Source organism: Chelonoidis abingdonii, chromosome 10 (assembly GCF_003597395.2).
Source record: "Chelonoidis abingdonii isolate Lonesome George chromosome 10, CheloAbing_2.0, whole genome shotgun sequence".
Lineage (NCBI taxonomy): Eukaryota > Metazoa > Chordata > Testudines > Testudinidae > Chelonoidis > Chelonoidis abingdonii.
In genome coordinates, this window is record NC_133778.1 from 33,827,878 (window position 1) to 33,854,170 (window position 26,293).

The following is a 26,293-nucleotide window of genomic DNA, read 5'->3' on the forward strand; positions in this document are numbered from 1 at the left end:
CCAGCTATTATCAAAACCGGACACCAGTGAAAGCAAATAATGTATATATTACTATTTCTGCTTGCATTCTCCTCTGAATTTTCTGAATAGGAATATTTGACATGTTTCTCATCTTCCCTCTTCCTTAAAGGTCCGGCGAGGGCTTTACCCTTAAACATCTAAATATAAAAAAATACAAAGATTCCTGCAGATCTCAGAATAATCATAAGCACAGGCTACTTTCATAGAGAGCAGCAAGTGCCTGTGTTTTCCTCTGTGAGTTCCCTGCATTCATCAGGAGCTGTGATGCCATATGTTCCCCAATGGCAGCTGCACTATCACCTACTCAGGTTGCTTTGGATTCAGCCTTGTGGCTTTTCAGTTGGAACCCCCCTGGACCTTAGAAAAGTGTTATGTGCAATGTGGCTATTTCTAGCTCTTTTGTCAGTCCCATTCCCTCTGCAGACCTGCAACTGTGTAATGTTTAGGTGTCAGGAGAGAATACACATTATCTCTCCAACCCTCTGTGGGTATTGGGAATCTGCAGCCCTCAGAGTACTAAAGAAAGTCTATGTAGTTCATATGTCATTTTAAAAATGAATAAAACAAAACAAAAATACCCACACCACAGATTTTCTTGTTTCAGTTCTGCAATACAAACTCACTTTTGAAGACAAGTCAAAGAAATAAGACAACACCTCTCCATAATTATATCTGGAAAATCAAAAGAGACTTTTTTTTTATTGTTTGGAGATTCTGAAAATTTTACCCCAAAGTCCTATTCACTTTCAATAAAGTTCAGACTCTTAAGTCATAGTAGGTACTTTGGAAAACTTTACCCTGATCAGCCACGAGTGTTCCCACAGCTTGTTTTCAAAGCAACATTATGAATGACATCTTTACAAAAGCAACTCACTGGAAATCTCTCAAGTTTTGTTTTCATTTTTTACAGTGACAGAAAAATCTGCGAAGTAAAGTTTTGTGCTTTTTAAAAAAATTACTCTCGATTATATGTGCATCGCTCATTACATTGCATCTAGAACATAGATGAGGTTTCAGGTGAATTGTATTATTTACATGGGTGATGTTTTATTACACCGAGGCTGGAGCAAATGAAAAGCAGGTGGGTTACCAAAGTAACTGCATGCGTACATGTGAGCAGCTAATGGTAAACATGTATTTTTTTTGAGTACAGTGGCTAAATATTAATGAAGGATGTGTTCCTAATAATCTAACATAGATGTAATTGTTTTCTGTACCCTATATGGAAAAAGTCAAGATTTTGTTGTCTTTATTTATACAAACTACAAAAAGTTTAGTAAGGGTGAATTGACGAGAATTATATTTTGAAGGCAGTTCTGATGAAGACCTCTTGAAAACCTTTGCTGAAATGCAAAATAAACATTATTTTTATTTTGCTTTTTTCTGGGTGGTTTTCTACATTAATATTCCTGGTATGTGGTAATCTCCCCCTCACCAGCCCCCTTCATCCTCTTTCTCAGTAGTATTCTCTACAGCAGTGTTTCTCAACAATTGGTCCATGGCCCGGTGCTGATCCTCAAGCTCTCCCTGACACAGTTTAGAAAGGCAGCAAGCCAGTCCCTGGTATCAAAAAGATTAAAAACACTGCTCTGTAGCTTCCAATTTGTGTGTAATCATGTATGTTCCAAGAGTATCTAGTCTGTAAAGAGTGCAGCTTTCTGAGAACTTCAGTTCCAACTCTTTCTCTTGTCTATGTTACGAAGCTCAGCCTCATCATAACTGAACACCTATGTGTAGTTATTTATACCTCTGTTTTATAATGTATTTTCATGTTTTCTGTAGTGCCTCAAATGAAGAATAAGTACGTACCTTATTTTGTTTTCTGAATTAGACTCAACATTTTCAGAAGGATGACTTTTTTGCTTTTAAGTACATACAAAGAAATAAGACATTCTTTCAATGTGTTTATTTAAGAGAATATGGTCTTTAGTACAAATTAGTGTATGTTCTGTTAAATGTTAGTAGAAAAAGAGATGTAACAGTACTCAGCAATATTTTATCTGCAATAATATAGATTTGATGTGACTCTAAATAGACATTTTTAGACATTCAATAAAAGTGTATTAGAAAGCCTTTAACTTTTTGGCCCTGAGAGTTTAAATGTATGTATTTATTTTCTTCAGTGGGTAGTAATCTAAAATTTAGCTTGAAACTAAATGATATAGTAACTGTTAATATAAGAATGTATTATATTTTATGTACTGCTTTGCAGCACACTTTGCACACTAAGATTTAATGTGAATGTCTGCAGCTTCATGCATGAAGTTTTAATTATACTATTAATGTTAAACATTAACTTTGGTGTAACATTAACAGTGGTGCGTATTCATAGTTACACTAACAAATCTTTGTTTCACATTATTAGTTTTTCTTATGCGTAACATACTTGACGTTGCTTATTGTGTAAAATAGTTATAAATGTACATGACAGTGACATGATTCCAAGCTCTTAACTTTTGTAACATAAACCTACTGCCATAAAGCTAAGTACTGAAAACAGCACAGATGTGTGTCTGAGAGCAGCGTCTCTGCTGCCCTATGAGCCTTTGTTTTCCAAACACCCTGATTAACCCCCACCCTTCATGGTTCATTGATTCACTGATAGATCAAGTTTAAACTGGTGCATATTAGCACATGTGTTAGTACCAGAGGAACAGTTGGCCATTCTGTTTTAGATTGCTGGTCCACTTCAGATGGAGGAGCTATGGTAAACAATGTAACAGAATAACAGTTTGTGAGGATACCAGAGGGCTGAAGGACTGAAGTCAGCTGCAGATTAGTAGTAAATCTTATTTATTGTATATGTTGGCAGTAAGAGTTACCAATTATTATTTATTAAATGCAAGAGAGTTTCTGAAGATTTCAATTCATAATTTGTTTTTGTACAAAGTTTTTCATTAAAGGTGAAATTATTTCCTGGCAAATACATAATTCAGAAGTCCAGACCCATTTGCTGCATTAACACTTGCTGTGCAATGGGCAACATTTTTTTCACTGTTCCCCTGAACCAGTATTTATTGTCATGACCATCTTCCAGTCATGTTTATTGGCAACCATTTAGTATACACACAATCATATAATCAGTATAGTATATTTCTTCATGCTGAAATATTGAACAATCAATTGCATGTGACTGGTCAATAATATAAGTCAATGATGCTTACTTTTTATAAGTAAAATTTTGTTGTTTGTTAGCTCTTTTTGTTTTTTTCTAAACCAGCTACATTGTAAAAAAAAAATAAAAATTAAAGAGCAGAAATTTTGTACACAACATAACATTATTATGGTTTATTCTTTATATTAACAGCTCTTTCCTGTGAATGATTAGTGTTGCAAAGAATTACATTAGGATCCATGTAATATCTCCAACCTACTTATCAATAATAATTCACTTTTTAAAGAAAAGAATAATCCAGATTTAAATGATAGACCAATTTGTTAATTTTTAGAATTGCAATTTAGATTCTTCATCGGGGAAAAAAATTGCAGTCATGAATTTGTGGTAAAATGATGAAACTTCCAGATGCAAGTCTCCTAAACTTTACCTTTTGAAAAAGATTTTAAAATGTGCCATATACCTATCCCCATTTGAATGTCCAGATTACTTTAATACTTTGCATAGTCCTTTTTGGGCACAGGCATCTTAAAAAAATAAAGTTTTAAGTTTTCTATTTTAAAGTTTAAATGGGGTAGCAATATTCTGCTAAGTCTCTTACCCCCCCTCTCTCTCTTGCCCTTTCTCCTGATCCTAGGTAGGCATGTAATTGTAACTCCATTCTTTGAGTATGTCTTAGCCCTACAGTTCTCCAACAGCTCAAAGTTCTTCACCTTTTCACAAATTCTGAACAAATCTTCACAACCCCTGACTCTTCTCTCCCCAGTTTGTTCATGGTAAAATTTATTTGTTCATATAGTTTTAAATATATATTTTACAGACAAATTAGACTATGTACAATTAAAATGGTGATATGGTATAAAGTTAAAACAGTTATTTTTCCCGCAAGTTGGTTGAGGCCAGCTCACTTCACCACAGGTAAAAATACTGGAAAAACAGGAATTCTACCTCTGCTACAGGCATGCATGATTTCTCTCTTTAGACAAAGGAATAATTAATGAAAATAAATTTTTGTCCCACTTTTGTTCTAATTAATTATATTGTTATATTTTACATTTTTTACGTCTTATAACTTCTTAATAGTCAATGTACTTGTAAAATATTAAGATAGTATCAGAGGCCACTGTAATTCTACAGTAAACTACTTGAGTTATCAGTCTTATAGTGGCAACTACGAAGTGTTACAGCCTGAGAACCTTTGTGTTTTCAGCTGTACTGCTTATTTATATCACTATGATAATGACATTATTGTTTTGGTTCAGCAATATACTTTTACATTGCTTTCCTTGTTTTGCTTTCTCATAGTCTGACAAAACAGTTAATATAAAATAAAAATAATTAGTAATCATTAACATTACTGAGTACACATATTACTCAATATTGAAACATCATAAAAGCATATACCTTATAGCAAATGCTATGAATGTCAGTTTCAGCAGCTGAACCCAAAATCACACAGACTGTCTTCTGGATGGTGAAATATGGCTTTTCTTTTGAGTGGATTTTACCAGGAGCTTTTTAAGTATTCTGTTTGAAGTACAGATATTCAGGAAGGAATGACATATACCTGGAAGAAGGGAGCAGGCCATTAGTATCCTCTCTGTGAAGATATGTATTTCTGTAGGAGAATCATGTCTTCAAGGTACTGTCTCTTGAGGATTCATCTACTGCAAGAGTGCTAGTTATTCTTTGAGGATCCATGATATTGGAAGAGGAAAGGAGCCCAGCATCAGGTTTCCTTGAGACTTCTATGGAAATATATCCGGATGATTCATGCAAATTTATAATTGAATTGTTGGGAAGTTTTTTCCAACACATTTGTTTTGTCTAATGCTCTCTTAGATAATACCATAAAACCAAGGATTGTTCTTCCAGGATGTAAAGATATACACTTCTACCCCGATATAATGCAACACGATATAACACGAATTCAGATATAACGCAGTAAAGCAGCGCTCGGGGGTGGGGGTAGGGGGGGCTGCATGCTCCGGTGGATCAAAGCAAATTCAATATAACGCAATTTCACCTATAACACGGTAAGATTTTTTTGGATCCCGAGGACAGTATTATATCGGGGTAGAGGTGTACATGATAAAAATAACCAGGATGAGCCTGGTTGGTTCTTATTTGAGTAGTGTCTCTAAGGATGCTCCACTTCAGGTGCACATCTCCCTTTGTGCCTTTAATCAGAGAGAATTGGTAGCAGTGTCCATTCAGCCCGTACATGCACTCCACACCTCCTGGTGTCCCATACTGAGGATATACATGGCTGTGCAAGTAAACTTCCCTCAGTTCTTTCTCCATGCTTTTGCTCTGAGATGGAGCATTGAGCATGCCTGCTTTACTTAGACTTAGTTTAGTTATTTGTTGGGGTTGTTCCGCATTTCCCATGCCCCCTGGTTGAGGGATTATTCTGGAAATTTGGTCTGGGGTATGCCAGAATCCCTAGGCTTTAAGCTATGTCCTTTCTGCTGGGAAACTATCGTGGTCAGTGATGGATGTTCTTAGCTCCTCTGCTGTTTGAGAGACACCCATATTATGAGTACGTAAGAATGGCCATACTGGGTCAGACCAAAGGTCCATCAAGCCCAGTATCCTGTCTTCCGGTAGAGGCATATACCAGGTTCCCCAGAGGGAATGAACAGAACAGCTAATCATCAAGTGATCCATCCCCTGTTGCCCATTCCCAGCTTTTCTAGCAGACAAAGGCTAGGGACACCATCCCTTCCTGTCCTGGTTAATAGCCTTTTATGGACCTATCCTCCATGAACTTACGTAGTTATTTTTTTGAGCTTTGTTATAGTCTTGGCCTTCACAACATCCACTGGCAAGAAGTTCCACAGGTTGACTGTGTGTTGTGTGAAAACATACTTCCAACATACATTTTGTTTTAAATCTGCTGCCTGTTAATTTCATTTGCTGACCTCTAGTTCTTGTGTTATGAGGAGTAAATAACACTTCCTTATTTACTTTCTCCACACCAGTCATGATTTTACAGACCTCTATCATATCCCACCTTAGTCATCTCTTTTCCAAGCTGAAAAGTCCCAATCTTATTAATCTTTCCTCATATGGCTGCTGTTCTATACCCCTAATAATTTTTGTTCCCCTTTTCTGAACCTTTTCCAATTCCAATATATCTTTTTTGAGATGGGGTGACCACATCTGCACGCAGTATTCAAGATGGGGGTGTATCATGGAATTATATAGAGGCAATATGATAGTTTCTGTCTTATTATCTATCCCTTTCTTAATGATACCCAACATTGTGCTAGCTTTTTTGATGGCTGCTGCACATTGAGTGGATGTTTTCAGAGAACTATCTGCAGTAACTCCAAGATCTTTCTTGAGTGGTAACAGCTAATTTAGACCCCATCATTTTATGTGTATAGTTGGGATTATGTAAGTAAGTGTATGATCTGCTCCTCCTTCAAAATCAGATCTTGGGAGTTGGGGGGCCATTATCAGAGAACCCTCTGTACACAGGGCTCCGAGCACATTTAGTGCCCTGTCAAGTTCTCAGTCACTGAAAGCCTCAGGGGATGCAGTACGTGCATTGGTGTCTGCAGTGCAGAGAGCTTCACATTCTACTTTTGTGGCTATTGACAAGAAAAGTAGGAATACTAGGTTTCCTTCTAACAAGTCCCAGCTACTGTCTGAGAAGAATGTTCTGGAGACCTCAGGTTCCAGTGGGAGTTTTATGCAGGGTCCGAATGGCACTGGGAGAACTTCTAAAGCATCCTCTAAGAGCCATACTGCTATCAAGCGGCACTTTGTACCAAAGACCTTTTCAACTTTGTGTAGAAGTACTACATCAAAGAGCTCTGTGCCATTGGACCTTTCTGTGTCCCTGCTACCTATACCATCATCCCATATCTCTACATGGTTACAGCCAGAATCTGATCCTAGACATGCTCATACCAAGCGTTTGGCATCCATAGCATGAAACACAATCAAAACAAGTATCTCTCTTAGTACTGAAGCTGGTCTCCACAAGATCTCATTTAACTCCTGTATACAACCAGTATTGCAGGAGTTTAGATACTTAAAGGACTTCCTTATGTTGAATGATCCAGAATCCCCATTATTTACTGCTACTGGACAGCTGTCCACATCAAGATCTTCTGGGTCACTGACTCCTCATTTTCATTGAGATCTCCTTATTCATTGATTTCAACCACCGAGGTTGAACAGTTATCACTTCCTCTGGATTGTGTTGACAATAACTCTTTTGGTATGCAGATTTTGTTACAGTGTTCTCCTTTTTATTCTGCAAGTCACAATACTCTTACTCATTCTAATAGAATTGAAGACAGAAGAACTTGACCTCCATCTACCATGGTTGATGTAAGTCTAAGTAAGTGAGCTGCTTAGCTCCTGGGTATAGAGAACCCAACAGCTGACAACCTCAGCAGACACTTCTTCCAGAGTTGAAAATGGGAGTTGGATTAACTGCTCCTCAACAGCATATTTCTAAACGGAAGATTTCTGGATGTGGGCTTTTTTGCCCCTGCAGTCAACACATAGTGCAAGAAATTGTGTATTGTATTGTGTAGTTTGTATGTGTGGAGGCTGCTAGAGGCCGTGTGCTGGGAGAGAAGCTGAGCCCTGTTTAGGGGGTGGGGCTTACCTGCTTAGGGGTCCTATAAAGGTAGCCAGCCAGTCAGGCAGCGGCATAGACAGCTGCAGCAGCACAGCAGCCAGCAAACAGAGCTGTAAACAGGGGAGTTTCAGAGGGAATTTACAGGGGGAGGTTGTGGGGGAGTCTAAGATACCTAGGCAGAGGAAGTGACAGGCTAGTGAAGGAAGTGGGTGGTGGTCTGCCAGTGTTCTGGTGCCTGCTGGGGGTTTGTTTTGTGTTTCTTGGACTATCAGGTTTTAGGTGGGAAGGCTATGACTGATACAGAGGCAGCAGTGAAAGACACAATGAGGATGATTGGATGCACAAGCTGCAGCATGTACATGATCCTGGAAGGGGTATCTGAAAAGAGTTTTGTCTGCATAAAGTGCTGCCTGATAGAGCTGATGGAAGAAAAGATCTGAGGACTGGAGATGCAGGTGGAAACTCTGGTTGAGTTTAGAAGGGGGTTCTAGCAGATGATGGAGCAAAGACATGAGGAGGCTGAAGGGATAAGCTCAGATTTGCAGATGGAAGCAGGACCAAAGAATTCTGAGGAGAGACTGCTGGGTGAGGAAAGTGGACGGTGGAAGCATGTGACTAAGAGAACCAGGCAGAGGAAAAGACGGGCCAGTGAAGGAGAAATAGAACTCAGGAACAGGTTTGCAGAGTTGGAAAATGAAGAAGGGGCACAGCAGGTGGTCGCTGAAGGAGAGAGGGCAAGGAAAAAGAGAAGAGCTGCTAGTCCTACAGGAAGAGGGGAGAGTCAATGGAGGCAACACCAAATATGAGCCCCAGGAGATACAGGAAGGGTTGCAATTGGGTGAATAGGAATCGAGAGGACTTGCAGCCAGTGGGTGCAGGGGATAGACCGGAGAATCACACTGTCACCAGGAAAAGGCAGGTCTACATGTGATTGGGGACTCCTTACTGAGAAGAATAGACAGGCCTGTAACTAGAGCTGATCCGGAGAACAGAAGGGTGTGCTGTCTGCCGGGTGCTAAGATACAGGATGTGGACCTGAGGCTGAAAAGGATCCTAACGGGAGAGGGAAAGAATCCATTGATTGTCCTTCATGTGGGAACGAATGATACGGCTAGATTCTCGCTGGAACGTATCAAGGGAGACTATGCCAGACTGGGGAAGACGCTTAAGGAAATCGAGGCTCAGGTGATCTTCAGTGGGATTCTGCCTGGTTCCTAGAGAAGGGCAACAAAGGTGTGACAAGATTATGGCGATCAACAGATGGCTCAGGCAGTGGTGCTATAAGGAGGGCTTTGGGATGTATGGCCACTGGGAAGCATTTATGGACAGAAGACTGTTCTCTCGGGATGGACTTCACCTGAGTAAGGAGGGAAATAGACTTCTAGGATGGAGGCTCGCCAACTGATTAAGAGAGCTTTAAACTAGGAATTTGGGGGAGATGGTTGGGAGATGTCCAGGTAATCTCCATGCTGGAATTTAACCTTGAGAGGGAAGAAACAAAGTAAGAGGGGATACAGCCGTGGACAGAAGAATTGACATAAGGAGGAAGGGTAGTGTAGATACCAGTCTAACATAGGTGATGCTGGTGGTAGAATGTCTGTGCCTAACCGGGTAAAGAATGTCAGTGAAGCCAAACGGCAAAAATTAAGATGTCTGTACACTAATGCGAGGAGCCTAGGTAACAAAATGGAGGAACTAGAGCTACTGGTGCAGGAAGTGAAACCAGATATTATAGGGATAACAGAAACATGGTGGAATAGTAGTCATGACTGGAGTACAGGTATTGAAGGCTATGTGCTGTTTAGGAAAGACAGAAATAAAGGCAAAGGTGGTGGAGTAGCATTGTATATCAATGATGAGGTTAACTGTAAAGAAATAAGAAGTGATGGAATGGATAAGACAGAGTCTGTCTGGGCAAAAATCACACTGGGAAAGAAAGCTACTAGAGCCTCCCCTGAGATAGTGCTTGGGGTGTGCTACAGACCCGGGATCTGATTTGGATATGGATAGAGACCTCTTAATTTTTAATGAAGTAAACACTAATGGGAATTGTGTGATCATGGGAGACTTTAACTTCCCAGATATAGACTGGAGGACAAGTGCTAGTAAGAATAATAGGGCTCAGATTTTTCTGGATGTGATAGCTGATGGATTTCTTCACCAAGTAGTTGAAGAACCAACAAGAGGGGATGCCATTTTAGATTTGGTTTTGGTGAGTAGTGAGGACCTCATAGAAGAAATGGTTGTAGGGGACAACCTTGGTTCGAGTGATCATGAGCTAATTCAGTTCAAACTAGATGGAAGGATAAACAAAAATAGATCTGGGACTAGGGTTTTTTGACTTCAAAAGGGCTAACTTTAAAGAATTAAGGAAATTAGTTAGGGAAGTGGATTGGACTGAAGAACTTGTGGATCTAAATGCGGAGGAGGCCTGGAATTACTTTAAGTCAAAAGCTGCAGAAACTATCAGAAGCCTGCATCCCAAGAAAGGGAAAAAAAAAACCATAGGCAGGAGTTGTAGACCAAGCTGGATGAGCAAGCATCTCAGAGAGGTGATTAAGAAAAAGCAGAAAGCCTACAAGGAGTGGAAGATGGGTGGGATTAGCAAGGAAAGCTACCTTAGTGAGGTCAGAACATGTAGGGATAAAAGTGAGAAAGGCTAAAAGCCATGTAGAGTTGGACCTTGCAAAGGGGGAATTAAAACCAATAGTAAAAGGTTCTATAGCCATATAAATAAGAAAAAACAAAGAAAGAAGAAGTGGGACCGCTAAACACTGAGGATGGAATGGAAGTAAGGATAACTAGGCATTGGCCCAATAATCTAAATAAATACTTTGCTCAGTCTTAATAAGGCTAATGAGAGCTTAGGGAAATGGAAGAGACAAATGGAATAGGAATATGGGAAGTAGATTTACTCATCTAAGGTAAAAAGCCAAACTTGAACAGCTTGATGGACAAATCGGAGGGCCCAGATAATCTTCATGCCAAGAATATAAAGGACTGGCACAAATTGCAAGTGCGCCGTAGCAAAGAATTTTAATGAATCGGTAAACTCAGGGTTGTACCGTACGACTGGAGAAATTGCTAACATAGTTCTATCTTCAAGAAAGGGAAAAAAAGTGATCCGAGTAACTATAGGCCTGTTAGTTTGACATGTAGTATGTAGGTCTTGAAAAATTTTGAAGAGAAAGTAGTTAAGGACATTGAGGTCAGTGGTAATTGGGACAAATTAACATGGTTTACAAAAGGTAAATCGTGCAAACCACCTGATCTCCTTCTTTGAGAGGTGACAGATTATTTAGACAAAGAAAATGCAGTAGACTAATTACCTCGATTTCAATAAGGCATTTGACATGTTCCACATGGGGAATTATTAGTAAATTGGAAAAGATGGGGATCAATATGAAAATTGAAAGGTGATAAGAACAATAGTTAAAGGGAGACTACAACGGGTCATACTGAAGGGTGAACTGTCAGGCTGGAAGGAGGTTACTAGTGGAGTTCCTCAAGGATCAGTTTTGGGACCAATCTATTTAACCTTTTATTATTGACCTTGGCACAAAAAGCAGGAATGTGCAAATAAAGTTGCGGATGACACAAAACTGGAGGTATTGCTAACACAGAGAGACCGGGATATCATACAGGAAGATCTGAATGACCTTGTAAACTGGAGTAATAGTAACTAGGAGAAATTAATAGTGAAAAGTGCACGGTCATGCACTTAGGGATAATAATAAGAATTTAGTATAAATTGGGGAACACAGTTGGAAGCACAGAGGAGAGAAGGACCTTGGAGTATTGGTTGATCACAGGATAACTATGAGCGCCAATGTGATATGGCCGTTAAAAAGCTAATACGCGTTTTAGGATGCATCAGGTGAGGTATTCCAGCAAAGATAAAGAGGTTAGTACTGTTTATATAAGGCACAGGTGAACCTCACTGGAATACTGTGTGCAGTTCTGGTCTCCATTTTAAGAAGGATGAATTCAAACTGAACAGTTCAGAGACGGCTACTAGGATAGATTGAGGAATGGAAAACCTGTCTTATGAGAGGAGACTCAAGAGCTTGGCTTGTTTGCCTAACCAAAAGAAGGTGAGGGGGATATGCTTGCTCTTTAAAATATCACAGGGATTAATATTAGGGAGGGAGAGGAATTATTTAAGCTTAGTACCAATGTGGACACAAGAAGAAATGGATATAACTGACAAGTAGAAGTTTAGACTTGAAATTAGACAAGGTCCAACCATTAGAGGAGTGAAGTTCTGGAACAGCCTTCCAAGGGAGTAGTGGGGGCAAAGACATATCTGGCTTTAAGACTAAGCTTGATAAGTTATGGAAGGAGGTATGATGGAATAGCTTAATTTTGGCAACTGATCTTTGATTTCAGCAGGAAAGTTGCCCATGGTCTGTGATGGATGTTAAGATGAATGGGATCTGAGTTACTGCAGAGAATTCTTCCTGAGTGCTGGCTGGTGAGTTGGCCCACATGCTCAGGATTTAGCTGATCGCCATATTTGTGGCGGAAGGATTTTCCTCCGGGCAGATTGGCAGGGGCTCTGGGGTTTTTCGCCTTCCTTGCACGTGGGCATGGGTCACTTGCTGGTGGATCTCTGCAGCTTGAGGTTTTCAAACCACAATTTGAAGACTTCAATAACTCAGACATAGGTTAGGGGTTTGTATAGAAGTGGATGGGTAGGATTTGGCCTGCTTGTGCAGGAGGTCAGCTAGATGATCATATGGTCCTTCTGACCTTAAAGTCTATGAGTCTAAATTTTGCTCAAAAGGGGACTCAATCCTCATAACTAGGAATGTCTTGCCCATTTCATGGACAAGGGCTTGTTTATTTCATATCCACCACACACCTCTCAACAAGAATCAACCAGGCCAAAGACAGGGTCCTTTTGATTGTACCAACTGGCTGCACACGTTTGATTTGGTATCCTTATCCATTTGACTTGCTTCTTACCACCGCTGTGACTTCCAATCAGTTGCTTTCTTTATTCAGATTGCTGGTCAATAACCTCACCCAATCTGGAAGTTCTGCAGCTCCAGGACATGGTTCCTTGATCATTTTGAGGGTAGAGACTTCCTGTTCAATAAAAGTGCAACAGGAGTTGTAAAACAGCTGAAAGAATCCATACAACAAACTTACCTTCAGAATGGAGGAGAAATCATCTTGATGTACCATTGATAAGTTTCTCCGGTGGCTTTTCTGTTTCCACCATCATAGAACCATAGAATATCAGGGTTGGAACGGACCTCAGGAGATCATCTAGTACAACCCCTGCTCAAGCAGGACCAATCCTCAAGTAAATCATCCCAGCAGGGCTTCATCAACCCTGACCTTAAAACCTCTAAGGAAGGAGATTGCACAACCTCCTCTAGGTAACGCATTACAATGTTTCACCACCCCAGTGAAGTTTTTCCTAATATCCACCTAAGTCTCCTCCACTGCAACTTGAGACCATTACTCCTTGTTCTGTCCTCTGCTACCACTGAGAACAGTCTAGATCCATCCTCGTTGGAACCCACTTTTCAGGTAGTTGAAAGCAGCTATCAACCCCCTCTCATTCTTCTGCAGACTAAAATCCAGTTCCCTCAGCCCTCTCATTAAGTCAGTGTGCCTAGCCCCCTAATAATTTTTGTTGTCCTTTGCTTGAGTTTCCTATTTTTCCACATTGTTCTTGTAGTGTGGGGCCCAAAACCGGACACAGTACTCCAGATGAGGCCTCACCAATGCCGAATAGAGGGGAATGATCACATCCCTCGATCTGCTGGCAGTGCCCTTACTTATATAGCCCAAAATGCCGTTAGCCTTCTTGGCAACAAGGGCACACTGTTGTCTCATATATAGTTTCTTGTCCACTGTAACCCTTAGGTCCTTTTCTGCAGAACTGCTGCCTAGCCACTTGGTCCCTAGTCTGTAGCAGTATATGGGATTCTTCCTTCCTAAGTGCAGGACTCTGCACTTGTCCTTGTTGAACCTCATCAGGTTTCTTTTGGCCCAATCATCTAATTTGTCTAGGTCCCTCTGTATGCTATTCCTACCCTCCAGCATATCACCACTCCTCCCAGTTTAGTGTCACCAGCAAACTTGCTGAGGTTCCAGTCCACGCCATCCTCCAGATCATTAATGAAGATATTGAACAAAACCAGCCTCAGGACCAACCCTTGGGGCACTCCGCTTGATACCAGCTGCCAACTAGACATGGAGCCATTGATCACTATCTATTGAGCCCGACGATCTAGCCAGCTTTCCCCTCATCCACAGAGTCAGTTACCTAATCGTAGAAGACAATTAGGTTAGTCAGGCATGACTTGCCCTTGGTGAATTCATGCTGACTGTTCCTGATCACTTTCCTCTCCTCTAAGTGCATCAGAATTGATTCCCTGAGGACCTGCTCCATTATTTTTTCAAGGATTGACTGGCCTGTAGTTCCCCAGATCCTCTTTCTTTCTTTCTTTTTTTTTTAAAGATGGGCTCTACATTAGCCTCTTTCCAGTCATCTGGGACCTCCCTTGATCACCATGAGTTTTCAAAGAAAATGGCCAATGGCTCTGCAATCACATCCGCTAACTCCTTTAGCACCCTCGGATTCAGTGCATCCGGCCCCATAGACTTGTGCTCATCCAGCATTTCTACATAGTCCTGAACCACCTCTTTCTCCACAGAGGGCTGGTCACCTCCTCCCGAGGATGTGCTGGCCAGTACAGTAGTCTGGGAGCTGACCTTGTTCGTGAAAACAGAGGCAAAAAAAGCATTGGGTACATTAGCTTTTTTCACATCCTCTGTCACTAGGTTGCCTCCTTCATTCAGTAAGGGGCCCACACTTTCCTTGACGTTCTTCTTGTTGCTAACATACCTGAAGAAACCCTTCTTGTTACTCTTAAAACATTTGTTGCTATGTGCAACTCCAAGTGTGATTTGGCCTTTCTGATTTCACTCCTCCACGCGTGAGCAATATTTTTATACTTCTCCCTGGTCATTTGTCCAGTCTTCCACTTCTTGTAAGCTTCTTTTTTTGTGTTTAAGATCAGCAAGGATTTCACTTTTAAGGCAATACTAACTGTTGGAATTAAAAGGATCAGGTCTTGCTATGAGTTCTGTCAATGTCCACTTGGCAGCTATAATCTTTGATGCACCTGTGGAATGCTTTTCAGTTTTTGCTCAACCTACTATGTCAAGGTCTCTCAGAGGGCTGTGTGACGTTATGGACATGAACTGTGACCGTATAGATCGTTGTTGCAACCAAAGTCGTATAGTTGCACCAAATCTTGTACAAAGGAAGTTAAGTAAGGTGTCTATAGCATGGTTGTAATTTTCTGGTTATGATTATGCTGTCTGTACATATCATTTTTTGTATTTGAAGTTATGAATATTGGCTATGGACTTGTATCTCAATGTGTTTGATTCTAAGTAGCCTCAGTGAAGTATTTGGTCAGCTTCTTGAGAAACGACTATTCTCAGTAAGTACCCAATTAAGAAACACTTAACTGACAGTGGACTTTGGGAGACACCAATCCACATCTGAGCTTTCCTGGGAACGTTCAAACTAACATGTAAACAATGGCATCGGCCTGCAAAAAGCTGAATCATTCATGGACATGTGACTTGCCCAAGTGGCTACAAGACTCCATTTTTGTTGCTCTGACTTTGCACAGAAGAACAATGGGGTTTCCGCCCACAAGAGAGAGAATATAAAAGGCCTTGGAAGCCTCTCTGTTTTGTCTCCAGCTGACTCAAGAGATGCCCTCTCCACCCCAAAGAGATGCCTGAAAGAAACTGGAACAAAGAACAGTAACTACCAGTGTGTGAGTGATTGCTGGACCCAAACTAGGAAGGAGTCCAGTCTGTGAAAGAAGCTTATTGGAACATCACTGAGGATTATATTTTTTATCTGTAATCAGTTTCTTAAATGTATTAGGCTTAGACTTGCGTGTTTTGTTTAATTTTGCTTGGTAACTCACTTTGTTCTGTCTGTTGTTACTTAGAACTACTTAAATCCTACTTTATATACTTAATAAAATCACTTTTTGCTTAGTGTCAGAGGGGTAGCCATGTTAGTCTGGATCTGTAAAAACAGCAGAGAGTCCTGTGTCACCTTTATAGACTGACAGAAGTATTGGAGCATACATCCGACGAAGTGGGTATTCACCCACAAAAGCTCATGCTCCAATACTTCTGTTAGTCTATAAGGTGCCACAGGACCAGGGCTGCCCGGACGGGGCAAGTGGGGCAATTTGCCCCAGGACCTGGGCTCCACAGCGGCCCCCACGAGAATGGCTGAGGCTCCCTCCCCAGCCCTGGCCCGACCCCGCCTCTGCCCCTCTCCCGGAGCCTCAGCGCATCCAGCAGTGTCCCCGAACAACTGCAGTGGGGCTCCAGTGGGGCCCCTGAGCTCCGCCCCACTCAGAGCTGCGTGGTAAGGGGGCAGGGCTGCGAGCTCCAGTGGGGCCTGAGTTCCATCCGCTCGGCCCGGAGCTCGCAGCCCTGCCCCCTTACCACACGGCTCTGAGCGGGACAGAGCTCAGGGGCCTCGCTGGAGTCATGCTGCCGCTGTTGAGGGATGGTCCTGGAGGCTCCGGGTGAGGAGGGAGCTGGGGGTAAGGGGCCGGGGAGGGGGGTTGGCTAAGGGGCAGGGAGTCCTGGGGACAGGGAGGGGACAGAGGTTGGGGGTGGTGGTCAGGGGACAGGGAATGGGGGGGTTGGATTGTGGGTGTTCTGGGGGTCTGTCAGGACTCAGCGAGGGGGTGGATAGCGGTCGGGGCAGTCAGAGGACAGGGAGCAGGGATGGGGTCCTGGGGTGGTGGTTGGGGGGGGTCTCTAGGGGATGGTGAGGGGACATGGAGCAGGATGGGTCAGGGATTCTGAGGGGGGCGGGCAGTCAGGGGGGCAGGAAGTGGGTGGGGGTTGGATAGGGGGCACAGCCAGGCTGTTTGGGAGGCACAGCCTTCTCTACTCTAGAGCTCATTCAGCAGTTTGAGGCTTGCAGAAGAGCCAAGCTGTTCGCTTTTCCATTAGGGCTACCATCCGTTTCACTTCTCAAATGTCAAATTATAGTCTATATTTAATTTCAGTGCCATAGGGAGATTCATGTCAGGGGAGGGTAGCTTCATTTAAAATTAGCTACTGGGGGAGGGATCACATGAGAAGAGCAATATGCCTACACCACCTACCTCTTCCCAACCCTACAAAGGGAGATGGCCCCTCTCTGTATTCCCGAGGCTTCAGAGAGGTTAATTCAATGGTTCTCAACTTTTATAGTGGTGGACCCCTTTCACATAGCAACGCTCTGATGTGACCTCCCCTTATAAATTAAAAACACTTTTTATATATATAAACTATTATAGAACTGTGGAGGCAAAGCGGGTTTGAAGATGGAGCGGCTGACAGCTTGCGACCCCACAAATAACCTCGTGATCCCCCTGAGTAATAACTGTGAGGGGTCCTGCCCAGTTTGAAGAACCCCTGGGTACATTTTAATTTTAAGCACCCCTGTGGTCGCATTACATGCATGTGCTATTTTGAAAGCATTTCAATTTTTTTCACAACATTAGGCTCATCCCAGAGTCTGGAGGACAAGTTCAATATGCTAGTTTGTGGAGTATGTAGATAAGTAGTACTAGACAAACCCACAGTAACCGTCTCCAGTTTGTGAGGGACCCCACAGAGCCAGTCTCTGGAACATATAAATGCATGGAGGTTAAGTCCATTAATGCTATTAGCCAGGACGTAAGGAAGGTGATCCCTAGCCTCTGTTGTCGGAGGGCGGTAGATGGATGGCAGGAGAGAGATCATTTTGATCATTACCTGTTAGGTTTACTCTCTCTGGGGCACTTGGCATTGGCCATTGTCGATAGACAGGATACTGGGCTGGATGGACCTTTGGTTTGACCCAGTATGGCTGTTCTTATGTTCTAAGCTAAATGAACCCAAAGTTATGGAGACAGATCTGAGTCAAGGAAGCCAGCAGAGTATCAGAAACCTGGAAAAATCTGACTGGATGGGCTCAGGCATTTGGTCACAACCTGAGGTCATTCAAAAGTTTTGGATATTTTTAAGCAGAATTTTTTTATTGTTTCTTTAAACAATCAAACACAGCAAGCAGCAAATATTTGGCCACACATTTCTGAAACCCCAAACAATATTCAGGTTTTGACAGACTAATTTCAGCTTTTCAATTAAAAAACCCACAACAAATTTTGAAGGAAAGCAGACATTGTCCGTGATTTTTTTCTGCTTTTTAAAAACCCCTAATTTTCGATCCAGAAAAAGTTTTGATGGAAAATATTTGTCCAACCCTTTTAATGAGCTTTAGTGCCTTTTAGCACTAGCTGATGCTAAGAACCAGTGATATCTTGTAAAGAAATTTTCTCAAAACTGGGTTTGTGCCGAGATGCAGAGGTTTATTTTTCCCAGGGCTGCCCGTGGGTGTGGAGCAAGTGGGGCAACTTGCGCCAGGCCCCACAGGGGCCTCCACGAGAATATAGTATTGTATAGTATTGCAATTTTTTTTATGGAAGGGGCCCCTGGAATGCTTTGCCCCAGGCCCCCTGAATCCTCTGGGCGGCCCCGCACAGGACTCTTTGCTGTTTTTACTTTTTGCTTAATTACGTTGTGGGTGCAAACAACTGTGCATCTCTCTCTATTAGTGTTATAGAGGGTGAACAATTTAAGTTTACCCTGTATAAGCTTTATACAGAATAATACAGATTCTCTTGGGGTTTGGATCCCATTGGGAGCTGAGTGTCTGGGTGCTAGAGATAGGAGCACTTACTAAGCCATTTTCAGTTAAGTCTGCAGTTTTGGGGTTGTGGGTCAGACCCTGGATCTGTGTTGCAGCAGAGTAGCGTATCTGGCTCAATGAGACAGGGTTCTGAAGTCCCAAGCTGGCAGGGAAAACGGCCTCAGAGGTAGTATCAGCACATCAGTCCCAAGGGGCTGTCTGTGACCCAACCCATCACAGAATGATGAATCATTTTCCATAGATTAGAGAACCTAGTCCAATATGGGATTTAAACCTTATTTTTAATTGTCTTAAAACTCTTTTGAGCCGTTAGGTACATGGTTCTTTGTTTTGCCTGTCTATGAAAACAGCTGTCTTGGTGACCATCACTTCTGACCAGGTGTGGCTCCAGGCCCCAGCATGCCAAGTGCGTGCTTGAGGTGGCATGCTGCGGGGGGGCGCTCTGCCAGTCGCCGGGAGGGCGACAGGCAGGCAGCCTTCAGCGGCATGTCTGTGGAGGGTCCGCTGATCCCATGGCTTTAGGAGGTCCACCGGAGCCACGGGACCGGCGGACCCTCCACAGGTACGCCTGCGGGAGGTCCACTGGAGCCGCGGGACCGGCGACTGATAGAGCGCCTCCTGCGGCATGACGCCGTGCTTGGGGCAGCGAAATGTCTAGAGCCGCCCCTGCTTCTGACTGCAGGGTGAGGGTTTTAATGTCAGATCCTGCCAGCTTTTCAGTGTTCTTCAAGGAAAAGGTTTCATTACAACCACATCCTAAGTTTTTACCTAAAGCATCTTCTGAATTTCACATCAACCAGACCATTCATCTCTCAGTTCTTTTTTTTCCTGAAATCACATCAGAGTAGGCAAAAATCTTCCTTATCTTGGATGTCAGAAGGACACTGTCCTTCTATTTGGACAGAACCAAACCATTCATAAAGCCTCCCAAACTGTGTCGATTTGCAGACAGATCCAAAGGATCCACAATCTTCATCCAAAGACCCTTGAGGTGGATTTTTGGGTGTATTTATCTCATGTTATGAGACTGCCAACATTCAGCCTCCTTCTAGAGGCTGCAATCTGTGTCTATGACTTTACTCAAGGATCTTCCTGTGACTGAAATTTGCAGAGCTGCAACCCTATGCTTTTGGTTCATGCCTCTAGATCAGATGCTGCAGCTGGAAATGCAGTTCTGTGCTCAATACTAGACTCTACTCCAAAGCACCCTCCTGCCTGTGGGAATATTGCTCAGGAATCACCTTAAGTGGAGCCCCTAGAGGGACACTGCTTGAAGAAGTGCTTACTCATCTTATGCAGTAACTGGAACACTTTGAGATGTATGTCCCTATGGGTGCTTTGTTACCCACCTCCTTTCCCTTTGCTTGGAATTTCCTTTGCAGGACTTTTCAGTAGAGAAGGAACTGAGGGCAGTTTGCCTGCGCTGCTCTATATATTCTCATTGCAAGGCATGAGGATGTGTGAGGTGTGTGCGCAGGCTGAATAGGCACTACCAAAAATCTCCGATCAAAGGAACAGAGGTGCATGCACGCCTGGGATGAAGTACCCAGAGGGCGGTGAGGGGGAGCGGGATGCACACACACCTCCAAGAACTCCAGTTACTGCACAAGGTGAATAACTTCTCCATTTTGCTTCTCATGGTGTTTGAATGTTACTAGTAGAAAAGAGCAAAAGGAAGAGCCCTACAGGCAGCTCATTAATAGTACTATCTACAGGAGCAAATTTCATGTCTCAGTTATAGTCTTGATTTGTGCTTTTTGCTGTTTATCATGTTTACTTACAAGGGAAATAGCTCATTTGACTGGGGGTGGGGGCGCTGGGCAATCAGAGTGCCAACCTTTATCTACTTCAGAGACAGAGGGTCAATGATTTTTACAATGAACCTAGAGATTCACTTCAGCAAGGCCTTGAGGTTGTGAGTTTATTTAAGAAATTATTCAAACTGGAATAGAAGTAAACATTTTTCTGCTCTGTTACTGTGTTGTTGCTATTTCATACATGATTATGGCTTTACTTTGAGAGGTGCATACATAAAATTTTGTGCCAAATGACAAAGATATTGGTTAATAAATATGCTGTTTAAAACTTAATTAGGATAGCCTACACTACAGTGGCATGGCATTGTCTTGTATTAGTAGGGTCTATGTTTAAGAATGAATTTAAATCTTCAACTACAGAACAATATATTTTGGGAACATGATAAAGGCAGTCCATTTCTAGTTCAAGATGTCTCTGACCAGTGGTTGGGACCAAAAGACACATCCTGGCCTATTCAAGGAAGGAGTAGAAAGGCTCTAAAAGTAACTCTGTCCAGACACCTTCTGCTTGAAGGGCTGTCACCATAATGTGAGGAATCTGAAAAACAAGGAAACTAAATGCCAAAAAAAGTACAGATCTTCTGGGGTGGGGGAACTCTAATTAGTCTTTAAATTAAACCATAATTTCTCCGATATATCTGAAACCGATTCTCAAATGTACATATGACCAAAATCTCTAAAACAAATATAACACTCAAGAAGGTTCAGTTCTGTCAAGTATTTTTGCTTCGTGTTCCTATTGTGCCTATTCTAGTTGCATGTCATCCAAGGGGCCCTCAGTATCTTAAGGGATAATTATCAAAAGTGATTCACTCTGCCAGACTGTTGCAATGATGAATGAAGAGCAGATCAGACCATTTACTATAAATTTGTACAGTAAACATGCTGAGCCACTGTCATAGTAGTCTCTCCAGTTTTGTAGGGTACTCATTTTGAATTAACTAGTTTTAAAGTTACTATAGGCTTTTATAGAAAGAGATTTGTGATTAACATTTACTTCCTCCAGCATCAGGTTATTTTGTTCGTTTCCTTAATTTTGGTGATCATAGCTAATCTCGACAAGATTATATATCAACATTTGAAGAACTGAGCTTGATTTTCTATACTTCCTTTCAGTTTTCAGTAAAGAAAATATACTGTAAACGTTCTTTAATAATTTTAGTCCTTTAATTTACATTCATCAAGACAAACGGGTTAGTAAGTGCTTATTTTTATTCCTAGAGTTTTCAAGGTTTTGATTCTTGGAAAAGTCTTCAATGCAAAAATATCTTTTTTCCTTGACATTGAAATAGCTTTATTATTAGCATTTATTGAGTCTCTTAGAGTATGGTATAGGCACTGTTTTGAATTCAAATGTTCAGATGGGTGTTCAGATGTTTTGTGTTATTCCTTTTCAATCTTTGAAGTAAAGTGAGTGAAGAAAGGGCAGGGATCCTAATCAGCAATCGCAAGATGTAGCTGGCTTTAAGGATTGAACTAATGTCCCATTTAGGGTGAGAAATAAAATTTTTAGTTATGTCTCTTTCTGGCTTTGAAGATAATTTTTTCACTTAGTACAACTGAGCATAAGGCACTTTCATATTGAAAGCATTATGCTCAGCAGCTCTGCTAGTATTAACGCTGTTCCCTCGCAATCTTCTTGAACCCTTGTTACAATTGAATAACAAACTGTATTATATGTTTTCTGAATTTACACTTGAAGGCAGTACTGCACAGAGCACATGTATGTTGTAGGTATCGCTATTAGAGAGCATGCATGTACAGATATTAATTTACTTTAGAATTCATTATGAATTTGTTCAAATCATACATTGCAGAGAATTACCAAAGAAACAGTTACTCTACATAGTAGTCCTCAGTTTTTACAGCTCAAGATCAGACTCACTGTTACTGGCACATAATGCAGTAGATGATGGTGACTAACTTGTTCCTACTGGTTATTCTTAGCTGTAGACTGATAAGCAGGTCAGAGCTTCAGTGGCCCCAGGATTAAGTGTCAGATTAAGATAATGAGCACATTCATTCAAGAAGACAATAAGGTCCTCTAGGTTTATTATAACTACTACCCTCAAATCAAGTCAAAAAACACTTTATTAATATGTTTAGTTTTTTTTAAATGTAAAGCTTTCCCAGTATTCTCAAGGATGTTTGCTTTAAAAGTTTGATTCATCCGTAAAAACATCCAAATGCTATTTGTCTTGAAACCTTTTGTGATTTTTTCTCTCTCTTTTTTTTAGGCTTTCCAAATAGGCCAAAGTCCCTAAAAGTATTTGTTAACCCAAACAGTCATAAAAGAGAAGCTACTCATATTTATTATGAACAAGTTGCACCTCTCTTTAAGCTTGCTGACATAAAAACTGACGTCACAGGTAGGTTGCTTTTTGAACATGATTTAATCCTTCTTTTAAACTGATACGTAAGCAACCAAGGCAACCTGAATTTACTGATAATCCTTATTGGCTTTATGTATAAGTAGTGCATTGAGAATTGAATTAAATGCAATATTACCCATTTGGTTTTATTTCATTTCACTGCTTTAGTTTTAGGAATTCCATTATTTATTGATTATATTTTATTTTTTATAGTTTTTCTACTTTAGGAATATTTTACACTTTGTATGGGGTTTTTTACATTGCAGCTTGATTTATTAAAAAAGGAAAACTTGAATCTCACAAGGGTCTGATGACGTATGTTTTTTATGTGTGGACTCTTCTTGAGTTGTTAAACTTCCTATATAATCCTTTCCTTTCACAAGGCTGTTCTTGCTTTAACTCAAATCCTTGCTAGTTGGATCAAACCTGATCAGCTGAACAGATATAAATTTGCTGGGAATTTACAAAGCTACCATGCTATTGAAGATTTCTGGTGATGATTTAAACTACTACATTAGAGATTGCATGAACCAGGATATTATCTGAAACCACCAAATAATGTAGGAGTTTATGGTCTGGCTTTCCCAAGTTGTGGTAGTGGTGTTTTTTATTCATGGATCCATTCCTCCTTTTGACTGTTTTTATTCCCAGGCTGAAAGTACTAACCCCCTTTTTTGTAATCAATGGAACTCCCTTCTCTGTAGCCCTCACACGTGTGGGAGGTTGGGGAGAGAAAGATCTCACATAGCATGGAACACTGTTTATGTATGAGTCACCTCTGCAATAAAGTACAAGGGGTGGGAGGAATGCTACTCTGTGGATCTTCCCATTCTTCCTCCCCCATAAGGGATTTTAAGTACATTGAAATAAAATAGCTTCTGCTGAGTGTCCCGGCAAGCACTTTGTTACGTGGGGAAGTCCCCTGAATTTCTCTCTAGTCCCTAGCCTGGTTGAACAGGCTGCACCCTGGGGTCTTGATCTTAGCTAAAGTGTTGATTACTTTTCCAGCACAACTTCAATTTCTATATTGTAGTAAATTTTTCCAAAATTTTCAAGCGTACACTAATGCTACAAAAGCCGCATTATTACATTTCCATATTTCTGCCAGTCCTGGCCCATGGATAGACACTCACTGATGAGCAGGTTGTATTTGCTTAAAGGCCAAAAAGTTTGTTTTTTTATTTTTACTTTTCAAATGTTTCTTCATATTTTTTGGGTAAATTTAGGTCATTTTTGGTGTTGTGCAAGATGTTGCACATAACGTCTAAACGAATAAAAAGATTTTATGACTTTCTTTTGCCTTGCATTATGTCCCACATCAGATAGGCATGAAAAGTTCCTTTTCTGCCTTGAGGAAAATTACTCCATTCAGGGATCAGTGTTCTTTGGATGAAGTCAAGGAAAGAACTACTTATAGTTTCAGCCATTAGTTCCAAGAGGTCACAGAGGAGAAAGAGCCATAGTCTGGCAAGATATTGCCATTCAATCTGACTGTATCCAAGTGGGGTAAGCATCTCCAAATTCTAGGAGTTGTCAGAATTATAGGGTTTCTTGGATGCAGTTAGATCACTTGTCTGCACCGGGGTGCTTGCTGGACTTGTCTAGTCAAATCGCCTGACCCAGCAGTCTCCAGAGACTTGTTGGAAGCCCCGTTGGATGATGTGAAACAGTCATCTGTGCAGAACCTCAATTATTTCTCCCAGGGGACTTGTCAGACTAGTTCCTTTAAATATTTTCTATGGAATTATCTTCCACTCAGCAGTGTGTGAGTGAGTGTGTTGGTACTATTAGGAATCTACGGTCTGGCTCAAGCTTTTTTTCTCAAAGGATCCAGGATGTATACAGTTGCTGCTGGATCCAAATTTAGTGTGGTGGACTTCTTAGTTCTGATAAGCTGATTTCATTCCATACTGCTGCAGTTCCACATACAGAGGACTCTGATTAATAATATAGGAAAATATTTGGTTCTTCAGGTGTCTCCTTGTGCAGATACATAATATATTTTTGTGTAAGTATTGTAGATTATGAGGCCCTATGATCTTCTGCATCGGCGGTCTCTTAGTGAAAGGTAGTGAAAAGAGGAATAGGTGTCCTCCACCCGGGAAGTCTCCTCCAAAGAAGAGGAAGGATTCTGTAGCGATTCTTTAGCCTCCTCCACCTCTGGATAGGAGGCACTACCTGATCTAGAATCAAGTGCACACTCAGGAAGAGGATAAACCAGTCATAGCAACCCCTTTGCTTCATCCCTTGCTGTAGTTGTCTTAAAGCTTCCTCTTCCTTTCGAGCTGACACAGACTTCCAGGACAGAGTGTATGGAATAGCTTGTAGCTTTACCCAGTTAGATGAATAAATTATCTGATGTCTTGGAACTGCAAGAGAAAGTAGCACTCCAAATCAATGAATGTTTGCTGGAACTAGTTGTATTAATTTGTAACCACCCTGTATTGGATCTAGGAATTCTGATTCTTTATACTTAGTCTCTAGAAAAGGATTTGAATTTTTTTTCAGTACATGAGTACTTCAGAATCCATCTATAAATATGTTTTCTATAAAGTAGAGAGGAACTAAGAATTGTTAGTGAGAGAAATATTTATTATTTGTATAGCACCCAAGGTTCCAATCAGTATCTCGGCCCCATTGTAGAGGTTCTGGGCACTTATTAAAAAGATGGTCTTCTTCCCAAGAGTTCACAATCTAGGTTATACCTTTGATCTATGGAATGTAAGGCTTGAGAGAATTGCACCTGCTTCCTAATTGCCAATTATTGCTCAGTAAGTTTACTTTTTGACTATGCAGTTGACTTCTGTAGCATGGCTGTGCTGAGACAATACATTTGGGGAGTTTTACCATTGACTTCATTGAGATCAGGATTTCACCATTGGAGAATGAGTTTTTTTCCTTTTTCTACTGTCTGTCACATATGTCTCGAGGGCTAGGGAAAACATAGCTTTCTCACTTGTCTCTTTTCCTACTTTTCCATAAGAAAAGGTTGTCATACCTGTCCTTTTCAGACATCCTTTGATTATGTCTAACTTCTGCCCTGAGACACTTGCTAGGGATTCTGTGATAAAGTTTCTAGACACCATTAATGACTGCTTCTTGTAGTAGCTAGTCCTGGAATTCTAGATTTAGTCCTAAGTGGAGCACAGGATCTGGTCCAAGAGGTGGATATAGAGGAACCACTTGGTAATAGCAACCATAATATAATTAAATTTAACATCTTTGTGGGGCAGGGCTGGGGGAAATACCAAAGAAGCCCACCAAAGTAGCATTTAACTTCAGAAAGGGGAACTACAGAAAAATGAGGAAGCTAGTTAAATAGCAATTAAAAGGAACAGTCACAAAGGTGAAATGCCTGCAAGTTGCATGGAAACCACAACAGAGGCTCATATTAAATGTTTAGCCCAAATTTGAAAAATAGCCCAAAATTAAAAAAAATAAGAGGATCAAAGAATGCCACTGTGGCTAAAGAACAGTGTAAAAAGGTGGTTAGAGGCAAAAAGGCATCCTTTAAACATTTGAAGTCAGATCCTACCAAGGAAGATAAAAAGTAGCATAAACTCTGGCAAGTCAAGTGTAGAAGTATAATTAGGCAGGCCAAAAAAAAAATAATCA

At 41.2% G+C, this 26,293-nt stretch overlaps 1 protein-coding gene across 3 annotated transcripts in view; it reads left to right on the plus strand.

Moving 5' to 3' along the window:
• The window catches only part of CERKL (CERK like autophagy regulator), a 99,938-nt gene that overhangs the window by 41,702 nt on the left and 31,943 nt on the right, over window positions 1–26,293 (plus strand). For all 3 annotated transcript variants that reach the window (XM_032783810.2, XM_032783813.2, XM_032783812.2), the window contains exon 3: window positions 22,544–22,675. In XM_032783810.2, coding sequence (XP_032639701.1) covers window positions 22,544–22,675 — 132 coding nt within the window. The remainder of the gene's footprint in view (window positions 1–22,543; window positions 22,676–26,293) is intronic.